General features: G+C 40.1%; 1 protein-coding gene across 8 annotated transcripts in view; it reads left to right on the top strand.

Moving 5' to 3' along the window:
* Positions 1-17,421, top strand: part of pyd (polychaetoid) — a 105,864-nt gene that overhangs the window by 60,585 nt on the left and 27,858 nt on the right. The window contains exons 1-2 of one of the 8 annotated variants that reach the window (XM_043412995.1): positions 13,460-13,703; positions 16,763-17,015. The exons of 5 other annotated variants lie outside the window; for them this stretch is intronic. In XM_043412995.1, the coding sequence (XP_043268930.1) occupies positions 16,974-17,015 (42 nt within the window). In that variant the 5' untranslated portion in view covers positions 13,460-13,703; positions 16,763-16,973. Of the gene's footprint in view, positions 1-13,459; positions 13,747-13,789; positions 13,870-16,762; positions 17,016-17,421 lie in introns of those variants that run through there. 2 more of the 8 variants (XM_043412994.1, XM_043412996.1) reach the window with 2 other exon arrangements.

Below are 17,421 nucleotides of genomic sequence, written 5' to 3'. Positions count from 1 at the left end.
GAAGGCCCAGAGGGAAGAGAACAAATGCAGACTGCAGTTAGTCGTCGTCAATCGATAGAATTTTTTACATATATGCGCCAATGCACGCAATCCTCCGACACGTGATCGCTGCGAGTGAGCTTGCACGCGATTCTCCTCGATCTTTCATAACCGCAGCTTCGTGAGCATGAAAACCTTGCGAATTTTGTACTACACAGAATTCACAGGACAGTGAATGTCACGGAGGCTTGATCGAGAGTGAACAGTCCGTGAAACTGCGCATAGAAAATTCTTCCCGCATAGAAAATTCTCTGCTCCCGATTATTAGTTATTTATTTATGATTGAATACGAGCGAAACGGAACCCACGAGGCGAAAGTACGCACCGGTTATCTTGACATTGAGAAACTACGGTCCCGAAACTTTCTCTCATCTCTAGGCCAATTTGCCAGGGTAATTAAGCTGCTTTGACGAAAGGAGAGCCACGCGTAAATTCTAAGCGCGTTGAGACTCTTCGCTAATCACTGCGGTCATGAAATTTCATTCGTCGCTTTCGTTGTACGCGTAAACTCGATGATTTTACATCCAACGCTCACGCTTCGGTTTATACCCGTGATCCCGTGACTTTGAATTCAATTTGTCAGCGTCAACGCTACGAAAACTGTGCACACGGTACGCGTACTGGATTGCAGCCTTAATCCGAAGAGCAGTATAATAAGAATTGTTCTATTCGCCACACGGAGAGAATTAAACGGTAATATTTAACGCGTGAAATTCACTGTAAAATTTAGCGAATGTGTTTGACTGCGGGGACAAGTTAACGAAAAAAAATTCATCCCTGCAACGCACTGTAAAATTTTAAATATTTTTCAGAATTTGCAGTTTTGTAATAGTAAATATTGCAGATTGTGAAATTTAAGGTAGGTGTATTAAAATTTACAAAAAGTTTGGTAAATTTTACGGTCCAGCATGGTTAAATGTCTTTGCCCTAACGCAGGTATGTCGATCACTCCTTTCCGAATTTCGTAGCACACTGAAAAGTGATTTACACACTTCGGCAAAGGGCTGAGCATACAAAAACAATGGGGAAATAGGCCGATGTGGCGACAACATGCCCCTGCCATGTCCCTATTATCGCTGCATCCTGGCATAAACATTCTGCAGAAATTTTTACAGTGCAGCGCAGTAAAATTCACTGTGACGCTCATATATATATAATATTTCGAAATAAATATTTAAATACTGTTCAAAAGTACGACACCTTTAAGGTAATTCCTGGACTGCATGCTAGTCAAATGAGTGCTAAATTTTCAAAACGCTTTTAGACCAAGTTTAAAGTACTGATTAAATGTATTGTTAGTGAATTTGTATTACAGCATATCTTATTAAGATGTAAAAATATTAAAAACGCTAGTTTTGAAAAACCATCAACCGATAAATGCAAATTTCCACGCTGACACATTTTCGCTGGTATTTTTCAAAGAATTATCTGCGTTTTTTCATCGATTTTATTGCAACGAGTCTCATTTTGTTCCTCAACCGGTCCTCTATGAATCCACCATGTAGTTGTTTTTTTAACTCGATCGTTTCACTGTTGCAGCTAATTGTTTATTAAGTGAAAAAACTTGTTCATTCATAATTTCTAAAGGAATGAGTTTAAAGGAAAATCTACGCGGTGAATTCGTAGAGGATCGGTTGAGAAACAAAATGAGACCTGGTGCAATAAAATCGGTTAAAAAATTCAGATGATTCTTTGAAAAATACCTGTAAAACTGTGTCATCATGGAAATTTGCATCTGTCGGTTGATAGTTTTACAAAACTATCATTTTAAATATTTTTTAACGTTAATAAAATATGCTTGAACACATATCTACTAACAATAAGTTTAATCGGTACGTTGAACTTGGTCTAAAAGTGTTTTGAAAATTTAGCACTCATTCGACTAGCATGCAGTACAGGAGTTACCTTAACCGAAGTTCTCTTTTAGATAGACTTTTAAACATGCTCCGGTAAAAGTTCCTACTTTGAACAATGAATATTATTTAATGTATTAGAAAAATTCAATTTTTTCACCATCATAGTATCATGAATTGCAGCTCGCCACCGCACTATCGTTACTGGATGGTAAATTTTCAAATTTAATTCTCTCCGCGCCTGGTACAAAGATCAATACCTTTGATTCAAAGGACTAAAGAGTCTTTTTCTCCACAAGTATAGTAAAAAATGTTTTCAGTCACTTGAAGTATTATATATTGTAAAGTATGCTCAGGCAACCCTGGAAAAAGTCGTATGGTAAAATGTAATTTCCACTTATCAGTAAGTGATAGTCTGACATGATGAATAACACTCGAAAACAAAACGAAAGATACTTCTCACGCGCATTACTTTTTGCTATCCACATAACGCTGTTTAGAATTAAAGTGACGAAAAAGTGCAAAATAAAAAAAATTCTATGCTCATCGGTGCCTAAATACTTTTAAAATTCTCGAAAAAATAATGTATTCCTCACTACACGAGAGGAATCCATTTCCTCCGTGCAGCATGTGCACTGAAAGTGTCACTTGGGCTGTCAGAAATGTTCGAATGAGTCCTGTCATTTGACTGGAAGATCTAACAATGTCAGCAAATTCAGAGACGTTTTGGTATTTTCGGCAGACTTGCTCGTTGGATTTAATGACACAAAGTGATTAAATGTCTCCGCTTGAAATCACGGACGTTGACATGCACGTTTCAGAAAATAAATAAACAACTCGATTTTTCAACAGGGACTGGTGAATAGTTTCTCAAAACTTGGTATTCGTTGCATAAAATAACAAAGTTCCTCGCCTTTATCGAAAGCTGTCTCTAGAGATCGAACAACCTCGTTTGGCTTTCTCTATTTGATGAATGTCCCATCCGCGGCAGATTGGTCAGACAAATATGAAGGAAGCTGGGAACTTTCTCCTAAAATTTCTAAGATTTCTTCGCGAAGCCCGAGAAAATCATTCGTCGGAACTCCCGGGACGCTCGGTGTGCTTTTTTCCGCATGCATACTGTTTTACGTGCGTCTTATTTTCGAATATTTGGCATCGCGTACGACACCGGATTTTGTGATTCAAATCACGTCAACTCGGAGCATCGCACACTCCGCTGCTCGTCCTGACCGCTCTCCCGAGTATATCGAACCCCGATCGCATGTTTCTGACTTTTACGTCGTGTCACAGAGGAGCACGAAGCTTCTACGATTTATCGTTAGCCGACGAGCCTGAATCGAAATCGTTTTTCGCGGATGCATTCGATCCGATAAAAATAATAATATCGTTGTTCGTCGTGAGCAAACTGGAGATTTTTCAACGTACGATTGAATTCAGAATCCATTGTGAAACTCGAGTCTACTTCTGAGGAAATCGAAAAGTTCAAATCCCCCTCGAAGTTCCCAACTTTACCAACTTCAACAGGGTAAAGCATCGACCGGACGACTTATTTTCTGACGCTAAACAGAACTCTCCGCGGCTACTATATCGACGAGAAAAACTCTCAACTACGACACTTCTCACTGCTGAGAATAACCCGATCGATTCCGCAGTCGGTAAAATAGATTTTCGCCAATAGATCGCGTTGATTTGATACTGCTTCAGCTCAGCGAATTAATACTGAATTACTGTTAAGGAGTTTCAGTACAGAAGTCAAAATATTAAGAAATTGATGAAATTTGGTGATAATGTTCTTCAACATCAAGTGCGAAAACACAAATTTTTTCAAAATTTTCTTCTACTTAGTTATCGAGTAATTACGCATTAAAGCAGATTTCTCATGCCCGGAATGTATACCTATATATATGGAAACGCTATGCTTATACACGTAAACTTTAGTGATTAATTACTCGATAACTGTGTAGAAGAAAAATCTTAAAAAATTTGTGTCGTCAAATTTGGCACTAAAGAATATGTTCACCAAATTTTATAAAATTCTGAACTTTTTGAATTTTTAAATTTTTTTAGCATGGATTAGCATAGCAACATTGTATCGCCTGTACCGAAACTCCTTAACAGGAATCCTTTCGAAAATTGTTCAAAGATTTCACATCAGGAAATAACCGATTAATCAACTTTTTCATAAAACACTACGAGGCTCGTTGCCAATTTTATATTTTCACTAATAATCTGTTGAACGAAAATACGTAATTTGAGTACCAGAAATTATTCGGTTCGTAAAACCTTTTCCTTCGTCGGGAAAATGTTGCCAAGCAGTAGCAGTTTGATTCACATATTTTTCCAATAAGTTAACGAACGAGTAAGAAGTTGCGAAAATAAAGCTGTGTATAGATCGTAACCGTTGACCATTCACTCGCTCGGAGAACTCGATTATGCTTTCTTCACTTATCGCGTATTTTTACACCGGCTGGCTAGGCGTGATTTACGCGTCACGCAGGCCAATTTAAATCAACCAGGTGAACCTTCGGTGTAAACGGTCCGCTTCTTTTCACTTCCTTTCACGTTCTTTCTGTGTCTTGTTCTCAACGGATCGTGATCTCATGCAGTTACGACTACGATTATTTCACGTATATAAACGCGAATATGAGAAAATTACTGTTGCGTGTATATCGAGTGTGCTTTGAGAAGTCTATATCGCGAGGCTCATTTCGGGATGAAGTTTCGAGAGTCTTCAAACTGAATTCTTTCGAGCAGCTGAACTCGATATTGTTGAACGAAATGAAGCAGGCTCAACATTTATTTCGTTCTTCAGGCAACGTTTATCGAAAAATTTTCTAAAATCTAGTGATTCGGTTGGAATAACACTGAGAAAAAAACATTGTGATTCAATAGAAATTGTGATGTAATTGAAAGAGTTTTCTTCCAATGTTGTATATCGCAACCGTGAGTGCGAGAGAAATAGCTGCAAATTTCGATTTCAAAAATTCCAAATGAGGTTAGTCGATTGATCGATAACTGTAATGTTTTCGGAGAGAGCGAATCTGCAGTTTGATCTAAAACTATTTTATTCCTTTAATCATGTTCAACCTTGTGATAATCATACATTTCATTAGCATTCTGCAATGCCACATTTCGTTGTTCAAATGACTTTTTTTTTCTCAGCGAACCGGCTACTTATTTGCTCGTGCATAGATTTTTGTCGACCAACAATATTTTTTCTCAGAACTTTCTGAATCGCATCGCAAAACATTGTCATCACTTACGACACACCCCGTGTGTAAGAAAACAAATAACGCTCAACTCAAAGGGAACCTGGGATCAGAAGAGTGATTCACTTGTCCCGTATGCGACTCTCGTAACCAGGTGAAATGTTCGAACGTTCTGTTAATGCACTGCGACTGTAGTGCTCGCTCCATTTTGCCCCTTATGGCGACTCCGCCTCGTTAGCGATTTCGTGCTAATGGCGTTAAACGCATTTGCAAAACTCGTTAAAAGAGCTCTCGAAAGTTTTAGGAAGATTAGTCCTTCGGAAAATAAGCGGTTGGAATATTGGGAACAGAAAGCATTTGAGGTGATCCCGAACAATTCGTAATCAAATATTTTAAAAAGGTCCAATTTGTCGGAAGATTCGGTAAGAATTGGGACGCTTTATCTCGCTTTTTGCGTTGTCGCGTTTCATCACACAAAAAGTATAAAAAGAAGTTCCATGGAAAAAATTATGGATCCTACTGAAAATGATTTCAACACAACAATTGAGAAAAAAATTTACAAATCAGGAAAAACATATTGATAATGAAAATTTATAAATCTCCATAATTATTTTGTAAGGTGGAAAGAAATTCGAATAAAACGTAAGAAAAATTTAAATGCACCACTCAAAAACATTGCAAACGTAAAAAACCAAAAAATCTCGCTTGAAAACATTTCAAAACCGATTCACCAAATACGCGAACGTATTTGCACACATGAACGTAGTTTCTGTCCATTATTTTGGATTTATTTGCCATCGAGGTTCGTTCTTTAGAAGGAAAATAGATCCATAATTGTGTTAACAGCTCTTCGTGAGTACGGCATTCAATTTACTTGTATCAACATAAAGACGTATACTGTCTGGAACTGGAAACACTATCTTCACCCCTCATATTTATTTCCAGACTGCCTTGTACCTCCCCGAACGAGAGAACGCTCTCCATACCCCGTTCACGTTCGACTTACAAACCAGATCTGGGATGAATGCACTCTCACTTCCGGTGTGCAAGCTCGCGTTATAGATTATCAAGGAGTCTGGATGACAGCACGTTTTCGAACGATCCTCTCATTGCCAGTCGTATTAGAAGCCTGATAATGAATAGCTGCGTTTGGTGCGGTACGACATTGAGTAATATCTTTTCATTGATTACATCGACTTTTTTCCTTCATGTTTTTTTGCTCAACACGATACGGAAGTATGTGTTCTCGGTCACTGCGATTGTGTTTCGATGGGATTCGAGTATCGGATAAAAAAATGGGCCAAAGGTTCGCGCGCTCAGAATGTAACAAATTTTTAAATTCATCGATCATTCTCACTCCCCAAATATAATTCCTTCCAACTAAAATTGTCGAATTATTCAAAAAGCTTGGTTCCCTCGAATTTGTCAAATTTTCAGGTTCGATGCTAAAAAATGGTGGCAACGAGCATGAAACAAGTGACGCGAAAAATTTGCGAATCTGCTAATGATTTTTGGGCAAATTGAAAGTATTTCTGATTGGAAAAATTTCTTTAAGTATTTCTTCCCACTAGTGTCGTTCTCCGTTCGTACGCCACTTCTCCTCTCTCTCTTTTCTGTTCTTCGCGGATCTCGACGCGTTCTTTTTTCACCGCGCATACCGGGCTTGTGTTGTGTGGGAAAAAAGAGTCATGACAAAGGACATTCCACGAGGATTACTCACAAGTGGAGAACTTCGTGAGCGTGTTACGTCCGCGTATATATACGAGTTCAAACTTGTGCTGCGTTTGTTGAGCGGCGCCGCACCGGTCATTCAAATTTGTGAGCCGGTTTCTCGTTTCATTTTCTCTCTCTCTCTCTTTCGAGCGAGCTCAAACTCGCCAATTCCGAATCTTTTTTACGTCAGATTGCCAAACTAAAAGAGAAAAACCGAGTGAAAAATCGATGCCTCGCGAAACGTGAAACGAAGCGCTCGAAGAAATTTTATTTTCGATGAACAATTCATTTTTTCACGAACACTCAACAAATTCGTTTCAGCTGGTCTTAGATCAAACGCCCCATCCACATTTCATTTTCTTCTCCTCTAAGAAAATTCGGACGTAAACGTTCGACCGTTTGGCAAATGAAACAACGAGATTGAAGTGCAGTACTGTCGTTAAAATTCCACAATTCGTTGCGGTCAGTCCAACTACAATATCACACCTTTTCTCGCTGCGGTGAAGAGCGACGCTTTACACGCCAGGTATTTTAAGAGAGTGGAATGGGGGCCCGGAGGAAAAAGAAGAAAAAGCTCGTCCGCCGCGCTCTTGCCACCGTGGCTTCGAATCCTCATGCAAATCTTGCCGAGACGTAAATCATAAGCGTAATTACCGAGACAAGAACGATGTGTGTTTCACAACTCTCATGTTGAGAGACGTCGCCCAAAGACTGAAGAATCCCGTTAATTCTCTCTCTTCTTGCCTTTCCTCTTTGCTGCTGCAGTTCGTAAATCATCGATACGTCGCGATTGGAATCATAAATATATACATAATCGCCAAATGCCACATATTTTTACACATAGATATGAATACGTTAAAACTGTGGCGCATTCTTTCGATTTTTATTGTGCAAGCAACGAAACGTCTTTTTTCAAATCATGAAACTTTTGTTTTTTCCTATTTTCACGACGCTGAAGCTTATTGCGACGTTCGAGTCCAACGAAATGGGGGAAAAAAACATTTGCAATTGACCGATTTTTTATTTCACCAAGTATCGGTGCAGGTTGGAAAACTACGAATTGCAAATTGGGCAGGGAACGAGATTGGAGAATTACTGGAATTATTGGAGGGCTTTTAAAATCATTCCGTCGGACTCCGACGTTCCAAGCTCCAGCGTCATCCGATTTTCTTGCTTACACTCTTCGATTCTAATGCGCAATTTCGTATACTTTAGTCGTAATTTTGAATTTACAATTTTCATCTTTATTGACGGTGGAATCCTTGGTCACAATCGAACTCATATGAAAACTGTATTCGCGGAAGAAGCTACAAAACTTTCCGAACGTTGTCACAAAAGTGAAATCTTATTCCATGGCTTTCAGAAGTTTATCCGATTCGTCGTGGATTTCCCATTGACGTTCTGTGAGAACTGTGGGAAATCTTCGGTAGCAACATCAAGATATTCTCACAGATTTGCGGCGAGCGCTGTGATAAAGAACGAATAAAAGGAGGATCGAAAAAGGGAAAGAAGAAACGAGAAAGAGAAAGAGAAAAGAGAAAATCGCCTTTCGAATTTATGACGCGACAATGGTACAGGGTTCACTCGGAGCACGATTTGCTCGCATTTGCACAATAGACGAGTCACAAATATATCCATCGATATTTAAATATGTATGTGTAACGGCAGTTGCAAGATGGAGCGAGGAATCTCCGTCACGATCGGGCTGTTGCATTTATTCATTGATTCGTCCGCCCGCGAGATCGATAGCGAACCGGCAGACACAAAACGGTGAATGATAAGTGGACGATGTCCGAATCCCTGATAGAGAACGAGCCGGAGCCAAGATCTCGGATAAAAGGAGGACTTGAAAGAATTGGAATAATCGTTTGAGCGCTATATGAGAGCAAGAAAACAGGAAGATTATCGCTTGTACGTCCTCCAATGCACTCCAGAGTCTTGTTGCACATTTACAATTCGAGATATCGACGCGAGATACGCCTATTTGCATATACATACTATTATAGTAAATCCACACATATTTGTTTGCGTACACAGCCTGCGTATGTCGATGTTAACTTTTGGAGCACATTGAGCTTTTCCCACACTTAGCAAATAATGTTGATGATCGTGACGAACTTTCCGTCTCTCATCTGGGGATGCCGATCTAAGAATCGATTTTTCAGATCTATTCTTTCCCACTTATTTATTATTAGAATCAATCTTTCGATTTTGAGATCGATTTTTTAAGATTCTTCTATAAATTGATGATTGGGAAAAAAATTTTATGAAATAGCCCCGTGCACAGCCTTGTGAGTCGTGAAATGAATGAATTAAAGCATCTAGCCAAACGGATGAAGAAGACGAAGTTACATTGACGCGATGGTTTTTACTTCCCTATTTCTATAGAAGAAGTTGACTCGTTTTTTAATTTCTCTGTTTTTTTTTTTTTTAAACGTTGTTATTATTTATTATTTTTCATTGAAGTTCACAGAATCGATTATCGGTGAATCGATCTCTGGGTACTCAATTCTCTGGGGACGTCCTCACTCTCAACCAGCAAATATTCCTAAATTGGTTATTTAAATGTTTTCGAGCGAGGTTTTTTGGTTTTTTACGTCTGCAATGTTTTTGAGTGGTGTATTTAAACTTTTCTTACGTTTCATTCGAATTTCTTTTCACTTTACAAAATAATTACAGATTTATAAATTTTTATTTTCAATATTTTATTTCCTGATTTGTTATAATTTTCTTCTGAATTGTTGTGTCGAAATCATTTTCAGTAGAGTTCATGATTTTTTTCCGTGGAATTTCTCTCAACACTTTTTGTGATAAAATGCGACAGCGCAGGATCATCAATGTACTTGCGTCCTAACTTTTTTCTTTCATGAGTTCTCCCAACGAAATTATATTTGGCTTAGCTCATTTGCTTGACTCAATCGAATGAATTTATTCATTTGCCATTCAACAAAAGATCGTTGCGTATCAAATTTTCGTCCAACGAAACGGATATAGTACAATGAATAATTTTTTCTGTCAAATTTCATTTGTTTTTGAATGAAATGGAATGCGTACGAGAAAATTAAAAATGACACATTCCGTGTACGAAGATGTTGTAATTGGAAACACGCGTGATAAATTAGATTTTACATAATAAATTGTGCCTAATTGAATCGTTAGAAAAATGTTGACGACTCTCGTTTGATGATCTCTCCCAGAGTTATTATTGTCATCGTTACTAGAGCGAAGTGCCTCGTTCGTTTATGGCGAATCTGTCGTGAACGACGAGAACGACGTGCCCGCATGCACTAACTCGTACTTTATTAATGGGGGAAAGAGAAGAGTCAGAGAAAGAGAAAGAGCTGGTAGAAGGAACGTGCGAGCGAGCGCCCGGCAGTCGCGGAGGTTTGTGAACAGGAACGAGGGTACACTCTCTACTCTCAATCCCTCGACGTTATACCGGAAGTGAATTATGGCTTCTAATCGCCAGGTCCTCCCTCGTCGCTTCTCTTACATTCTCTACATTTTCATCGATTAAATAAACAACACGAACGGTCTTACCGATTTGAGTTTATCGATCACGAAAGTCGAGGAAAATCATCGGCTTTTTCTTTCCGCACAAAAGTTCTTGTGAGACGAAGAAACGGCTGGTCCGAGCGAGTGAAACGCTTATGGAAGTTTCTCTTCGGAATCCTGCGATTTACGCCGCTCGCCTTTTGGCGAGCGTCACACTCACGACACCCTTTATACACGTGTATTTGTTGCTCCGACTGCATTAATAATCGTCCTCTGGCCGAATCATCAGCCAGCACGTGCATTAAATAATTCTTGTTTTAATTCGAGCGCTTGGAAGTTCGTCACGTTCGTGAGAAATGCACACGCGACAAGTTTGTGTATTCGTGTGACGTCATTGAAATGGGAATTGTTGGTTATCGCATCCCCGAAACGATCTCAAAACCGTAAACGTTCTCGAAATACTATTTTTTTTCAAAAGCATCCTCGCAGCCCCATGTAGAGTCATGTTTTGTGAGTTTTTCCGAAAAATTACGCAGTTTTTATCGTGGTTTTTGATACTCTCGACTCCATGAAAATAGGTCGATTTAAACAAGATCCATTTTCGTTTATTTCAGCAAGACTTTGTCCCGTGCTTTGGTGAAAACAGTAATTTTTCATATAAAATAAAATATTTTGTCGATGTTCGAATGGTTTTTTCAACCCGTGCTTAACGATGCAACGCGTTTGCATCTGTCAAGATGGAATGGAACATCTCGCCTCGCATCCTGGGAGGTTGGAGAGTTTTCGACATTTGAATAACTTGTGCAAACGGTTGTGTGTTTCTAATTCGGGAGCCATCGCGACAAGGACCACAACGAAAATCTCACCCACGCCCGTCATGTGCGGTGACGTTCTCTCGAAAAAGGGCAAGTGAGAGAAGCGGAGAGCTGGAGAGAGAAAGACACGTTGACGTACCGAGAAAATGATTTACGAGCGTACAAAGACCCGAGGGATGCGACCGATTAATAGTCCCTGAACTTTCCGCGTACAGAATTTATCTCGATGCCAACGTAGCTCCGGCCACCTTCCCCTCCGATGAACATACGTTTTATTATATGCGTGTAAAGTACGTCGAGGTTGATGATTAAGAAGCTACGAGACATATTGGATGCAGAGCTCTCTCGCGAATGCTCGGAGAAAGGAGGAACTTTCCACTCTCGGGCTCTCTCGTCCATTAAATTTTCAAACATACGCGAGCAAGAGCTCGTTATAAACAAGCGCTAAAAAAGCTTGGAAAGTTATGTCGAAAAAAAGATACGCTGAAAAAACAGGAAACTGCGAACAAGTGATTTTTAACCCCCACCGGAATACGGAGGGATGTTGCACATTTTTAACTCCAACACGAAATTAATTGTGCGATGTACAGCCGTTAATCACACAATCGTTTTTTTTGCATGCCTACAGACGCAACGAGTTTCATCGAATCAAACGTTACAAGCGAAAATCAAACGAAAAAACTGTCATTAGTCGACAGAAAAATGTTGACGATACTCATTTTTCTTTGGCACACGGATTTTTTAAGGTGGAACGTTACCATATATGAAAAAAAGGATCTTAGTGCAAATTGGTACATACGTTCGAAAGTGTGTAAACTATTTGCTCGCGAAATTTCAACGGGTTCGACCATACCGTTTCTGAGAAAATTGAATTACTTTTTTACATTGGATCTTATGCAAAAGCGTAAAAAGACGGAAAAAAACATTGAAAAACTGCTGTTAAAAAGGCCACTTTTTGATGAAACGAACACTAGTGTATGAACCATCTGTCAAGATAACTCTCACAAAATTTGCACTGATTTCACCGTACCGTTTATCTGCGACGTGCAAAAGAAAATTAATAAACGAAAAGTTTTATCTCTCTTCTGGCGGACACAGCTTCAAACGCGGCAACGTCGCGTCGATCAACGAACTCTCTTATAGCTGTATATAAACAGTGGGACTTGCAGCTTGCCCTCGAGCTTGAGCAGAGCAGCCAACAGTGTAGCCCTGCATTGTTGCTGGCAAAGCAAGTGTTCGATATTTTGAAACATAAAGCAAGAAGCTTTTTTCGCCAAAATTAGGAACATTATGGCTGAAATTGGTTATTTTTTCATCTCGAAGTACACAACTATCATTTTTTCACGTACATTGAAAACCAGAAACTAAATTCACGTGCAGTTGGTAAGACGAGAGGCTTTCCATGTTGAAGCCTGGCAGTACCCCCCTCATCGCCTGCCCCGCAAGCGTTCTACCTTAAAAATCGACATTGAAGTGAGTCCTTCAAGAAATAAAGAAGTCGATCCGTCTGCCCGCGCCTTTGATCACCAATAAATAATGCTTCTTCGTCCTCTTTGAAATTCTGGCCTGATAGGAAAGAAATTTTTGCCAGTCGGAGAAGAGATCGGAGACCCGGAGGAACGGTACGAGATTCGACGCGTTTTCTTGGCGCACACGTCATCCGTGCTTGCTGTGGCAACTATCCTGCGGGTCTTTACCAGATGCCGGCCACGTGCAACCTCCATCTTTTAAGGACCGCTGCAGGACTCGATAGATACGAAAATTTCAGACAGTCTTTTTGGGATGACGCATCCCTCTTTTTTTCTGCGCTCATCAACCTTTTTCCCTCTTTCACTGGCGCTCGAACCAGCGCCAAAGGCACGGGTGGGGCCTCCGAATATTCAATCCGCTTATTACAATGTACATGAAACTCGTGCGGATGCAGGTTCCTCTACTTTTTCTGCAACATCAAACTCCCGATGTTTACGCCCACGAAAGAAACGATCGAATTAGCATAAACGATGCCAACGGAAAATTCAGGCCAGGCATACGCAGGATTCGACGCACAGGGTGACCGGAAAATCCCATCCGCGTGACATCGGTTTCTATTCCGCTCAGGAAAGGCCTTAAAAACTCAATTAGCTTCGAGCCGTTTTGCAACGGACGGAGAGACCCGCAGACAAGCAAATGCGACTGAGATTTTTCTTCCGAGAATCGCGAGATTTACACGCCCCGTAAACCCAGACCAATATTGGGACACCCCGTAGATGGTCGTAAAAGCAAACACGGTTCCCCCGTTACCGGCTCGCCGGGTCGGTTCGAACGCGTGGTCGCTCCAGTCAGTCGGTCACGAGCCACCGTCGCGAGTGGTCACGTTTATCCGCTGCTTTTATCAATCGACCACGTGATTCAACTCTGGTTACTCGCAGAACTAAAAATTTTGTTACTCCCATTTCTGCTCATCGAAAAATTCCAAGTTCTTTTGCAAAGTGATTAATGGAGAATGGATTTTACTGAAACTCACGTACTTTGAGAATCGAAATGTGGGAGTGATGTTGCGTCAACGCGAACGAAGACGCACTCGTGTCTCTTGCAACGTTGTGAGTGCAAAATGCTCCGTGAAACGGATTCGGTTCGAAACAGGTAGCCAGAAAAAGCGGCGATTAGGAGCCCCGTTCAATAAATTGATGCCATTGGTCATTGCTCTGTCTCGTTAATGCTGTGAGAGAGGCTTCTACTTTCTGTTTCGGTCGAAAGAATTCCTCGGTGAGAATTAGAACGCATTTAGAAGTTTGCGATAGGAGCGAAGCACCTGGATTGAGCGCTGTCACGAGTCGTGTTTTACCGGTAGTTTCCCCTCCGACTTCGTGTCAGTTAAATATTTAAGGCTTCCTCTGTTCGAGCTCGCTGGATCCCGGCTTTCCACAGGAGAAAATAATACCATGAGACCAATAATCTCAAAATGCAATCGAGTGGAATTTATCTTCACTCGATTGAATTTACTTTCTTGCGAGAGCCAAAAAACGGAATTCGAACGAAAATTGTAGTTTTTGCAGTTTTTAAACGCGAGTCGGAAACGTCGGTTGGACTCGATGCACGAGAACAGACATTTTTGCATTCGATTATATTTCGACGAGTGGAGAACGGCTCGGAGAAAATACGACTTCCGGTCTGACGTGTACGGCGACCCTCGCTAATGAATTTTAAATGCATTCCTGTCCCTACGAGTTTACACTCCTTCTGAGTACTGTCTGTGCGTGTTTATTATTCGTTTCATCGTCTCAGGTGATGCCGAGAAAATTTAAACGGAAAAGCATTACTCATCTTTTCTTCGTACTCCTTTCAAACGTCTTGACTTTTGATTCTTCGGCCTCATATTTTGACAGTTTATTCCCCCTGAAATGTCCGGTTTTTGTGCCATTCTCGATTCTACGGCTTAGCAAAACTCCAACTGACATGAGATCCAGAGAGGTTAAATAAATTGAACTCCCCCGTTCTCAGCCCAACGTGACGTTTCACTCATTTCCCAATTCTCTCCCTCTTCCATTAACCCGCATACCATCCACGCCGGACTATTTCTCATAAATAGTTATCGAATAAATATTTAACTCAGAAAAATCGAGGAGCGAATCGAGAGTCCCGATCTTTCGGTCCTCCATCGTTCTTTTCCTCTTATTTCGTTTCGTCTCGACCGATAAGACTTGCTTTTATCTCTCGTTTTTTCCTACCTCTCTTTCCTCCATCCTTTTCCTACTCTTTTGGGTTCTTTAGGAGCGAGAATTATACGAAATGTATATTTTCGTAGCTTGTGTACACACATTAACATAGTTGTGGAATTCTCATGAAGTTTTTTCTGTCCCTCGACTCTCAACAAGGAATTTGTCTGTTCGTTATCAGTGTTTTTTTTGAAATTTTTTTCAACGCCGATGCTCAGTCACTAAATTCGACAATTCCGTTGGGTTGTGACACGTCATAAAACTCACATTTTTACCAAACAAGCTAACGTCGGATTTATTTTCATACGACTTAAGAAATAGTGCAATAAAAAAGGTCAGACATGCCATTATTTATTTTGTTTCAACTTTCACATTTGGCCAAACGTTTGTTCGAGAAGGTACTTTAATTCCGGTACGCACGCGATCATATCATTTTTGACAACACGAAAGAGAAAAATTCATACAATAAAAATATCTGCCAAGGGACCGAGAGATTCTTATCTCAAAGGTTCTTTGATACTCGCCGAAATGTTATCATAAAAATAATGCTAATGTCCTCTCTCACACGCGTTAACTTACAGACTCGAGACTCCTCGCGCTCCTTAATTATGTACAGCCCAGCACCTGAGACGGAGCAAAAAAATCGACGCGAATTACGTGATTGCGTGGAACAGTGACACGAAAATATTCAGAGGCAAAGTCGTACAAATTCCCCAAAAAGAGAAAATAAAATCGTCGAAAACTCCTCCGGTTCCTGTTTCATTTTATCCAGTGGCTTTACGTTCTTTCACGCGGGATCAGAAACGACCATCGCGATTCGAGCAATGATTCATACTTGAACATTTTATTCTACCGTTCTCATCGAGATTCGAGCATAATGAGAGTCGACGCGCACATATTTATTTATATACATTTATACACAGTGCCCCAATAGTTGCGTTGAGCATTTCGAAGCTCGATAGCGTGAGATCGAGTCATCCTGAGAGTCCAAATTCTGAGCCACTTTTTCCTCCTATAACGTCGCGTGTGCCACTCGATCAGTGGTGGCAGCCAATCAAGGTGCGGGCAGGGTTCAATATGTCAAGTAACCAAATTGTAGAACGATCGATATTTGAAAATGTTTAGAGTTGTAATATCAGGTTGGAGAAGAATAAGTAATTCGAAATTCTTATTTCCGATCGACTATTTAGCAGTGAATAGTAGTTAATTTTTCGAGCCTATATAAAACTTAGATATGCAGAATAGCGACGGCCCGAAAAGGCGAAAATCAAAATGGCGATGTTTGAAATTGGAGATCACCAGTCCGAGTAAGCGAGTGAGTGAGCCGCGTGTCTTTTGAGCTCCGTTGCATTTCTTTATTTTGATGAGTCAACTTTCTAACGTTTCGCCATTTTGTCTGTTCGACTTTTTGGTATTTCAATATTTTAATTTCAGTAATATTTAGTATTTCGTTATTATATTTTCGAAATAATGAATATTCGCAGTATTGCTGATTGTAGTAATTTGAGAATCGAAAAAGCGATTGTAGAATTTTCGTAAAAACGATATTTCAGTCGTCGTTCTATGCTGGGCGATTGTTACATTCTATTTTTCGATGTAAACGTGCTTCGAATCTTCAAGTTTCTACTTTATTTATTTTCGACATTCAAAGCTCTACTCGACTTCATCTGTCTCCATATTATCATTCGAAGTTCATAAACTCGAGATTTAAGCTGTTAGAAATTTTAGTCATTCCAACATTTTATCCCGAATGTATATATTTACGAATTCATCGATAATTAGTCAACGAAAAATTCAATATGAAAGTGGCCAACTGTTTTTCTTGGCCTTCTTCGTCTGGCTTCATGAATATGCAACAACTCCACTTTTGGGGCACTGTTTGCAAGCACTCGTTAAACGTTAGTTTCACGAAAGTCAGTAATATCCACACGTGTGATCTCTAGGAAAGTAGCGCATCTCGAGAAAACAAAAGGTGTTGGAGGCGGAGCAGGAGTGAAAAAATGAAGGAGCTACTGTCATAAAACGTCCGAGTATAACTGCTAATGCGTCTATCGGCGAGAAGGCGCGCGCTCGAGTCGTGAAAATCTACATTGTTCGCGAGTTTATTTGCAACTGTGAAAGTGGCTGAGTTATTGGCTCATTATTTCTGGTGTCATGAGAATCGATAACAACGAGGCCGCCCAAAAGGCTTACCTGGTAAGAGAAACACGACTTTACGAGCTTCGTAAGACTTTTTAAATCAGTATTAAATTGTTGACGTGAAACTTGGCCGTATTTTACTTAATGTTTATCCTTAGAGGACCAAATTTACCTGGGCTCGAGACGACGCTGAGGTTTGCAACGTTCGAGTCCAACGAAACGAAGGAAAAAACCATTTGCAATTGACCAATTTTTTATTTCACGAAGCATCGGTGCTGGTTGATAAAACTACCAATTGCAAATTCGGCAGGGAACGAAATTGTTGAATTACTGGAATTACTGGAGAGTTTTTTTTTTAGATAATTTCGTTGCACTCAAAACGTCGCAAACTTCAGCGTCATGAGCTCGAGTAGTCTCCTGGAGAAATCATCGAACCTTTTTTTCGTGCGGTCATTAAAACACG

Source organism: Venturia canescens, chromosome 2, assembly GCF_019457755.1.
Source record: "Venturia canescens isolate UGA chromosome 2, ASM1945775v1, whole genome shotgun sequence".
In the NCBI taxonomy this organism is placed as follows: domain Eukaryota; kingdom Metazoa; phylum Arthropoda; class Insecta; order Hymenoptera; family Ichneumonidae; genus Venturia; species Venturia canescens.
The sequence above is the reverse complement of the archived record's forward strand: the minus strand, read 5'-3'. Positions and strand labels throughout refer to the sequence as shown.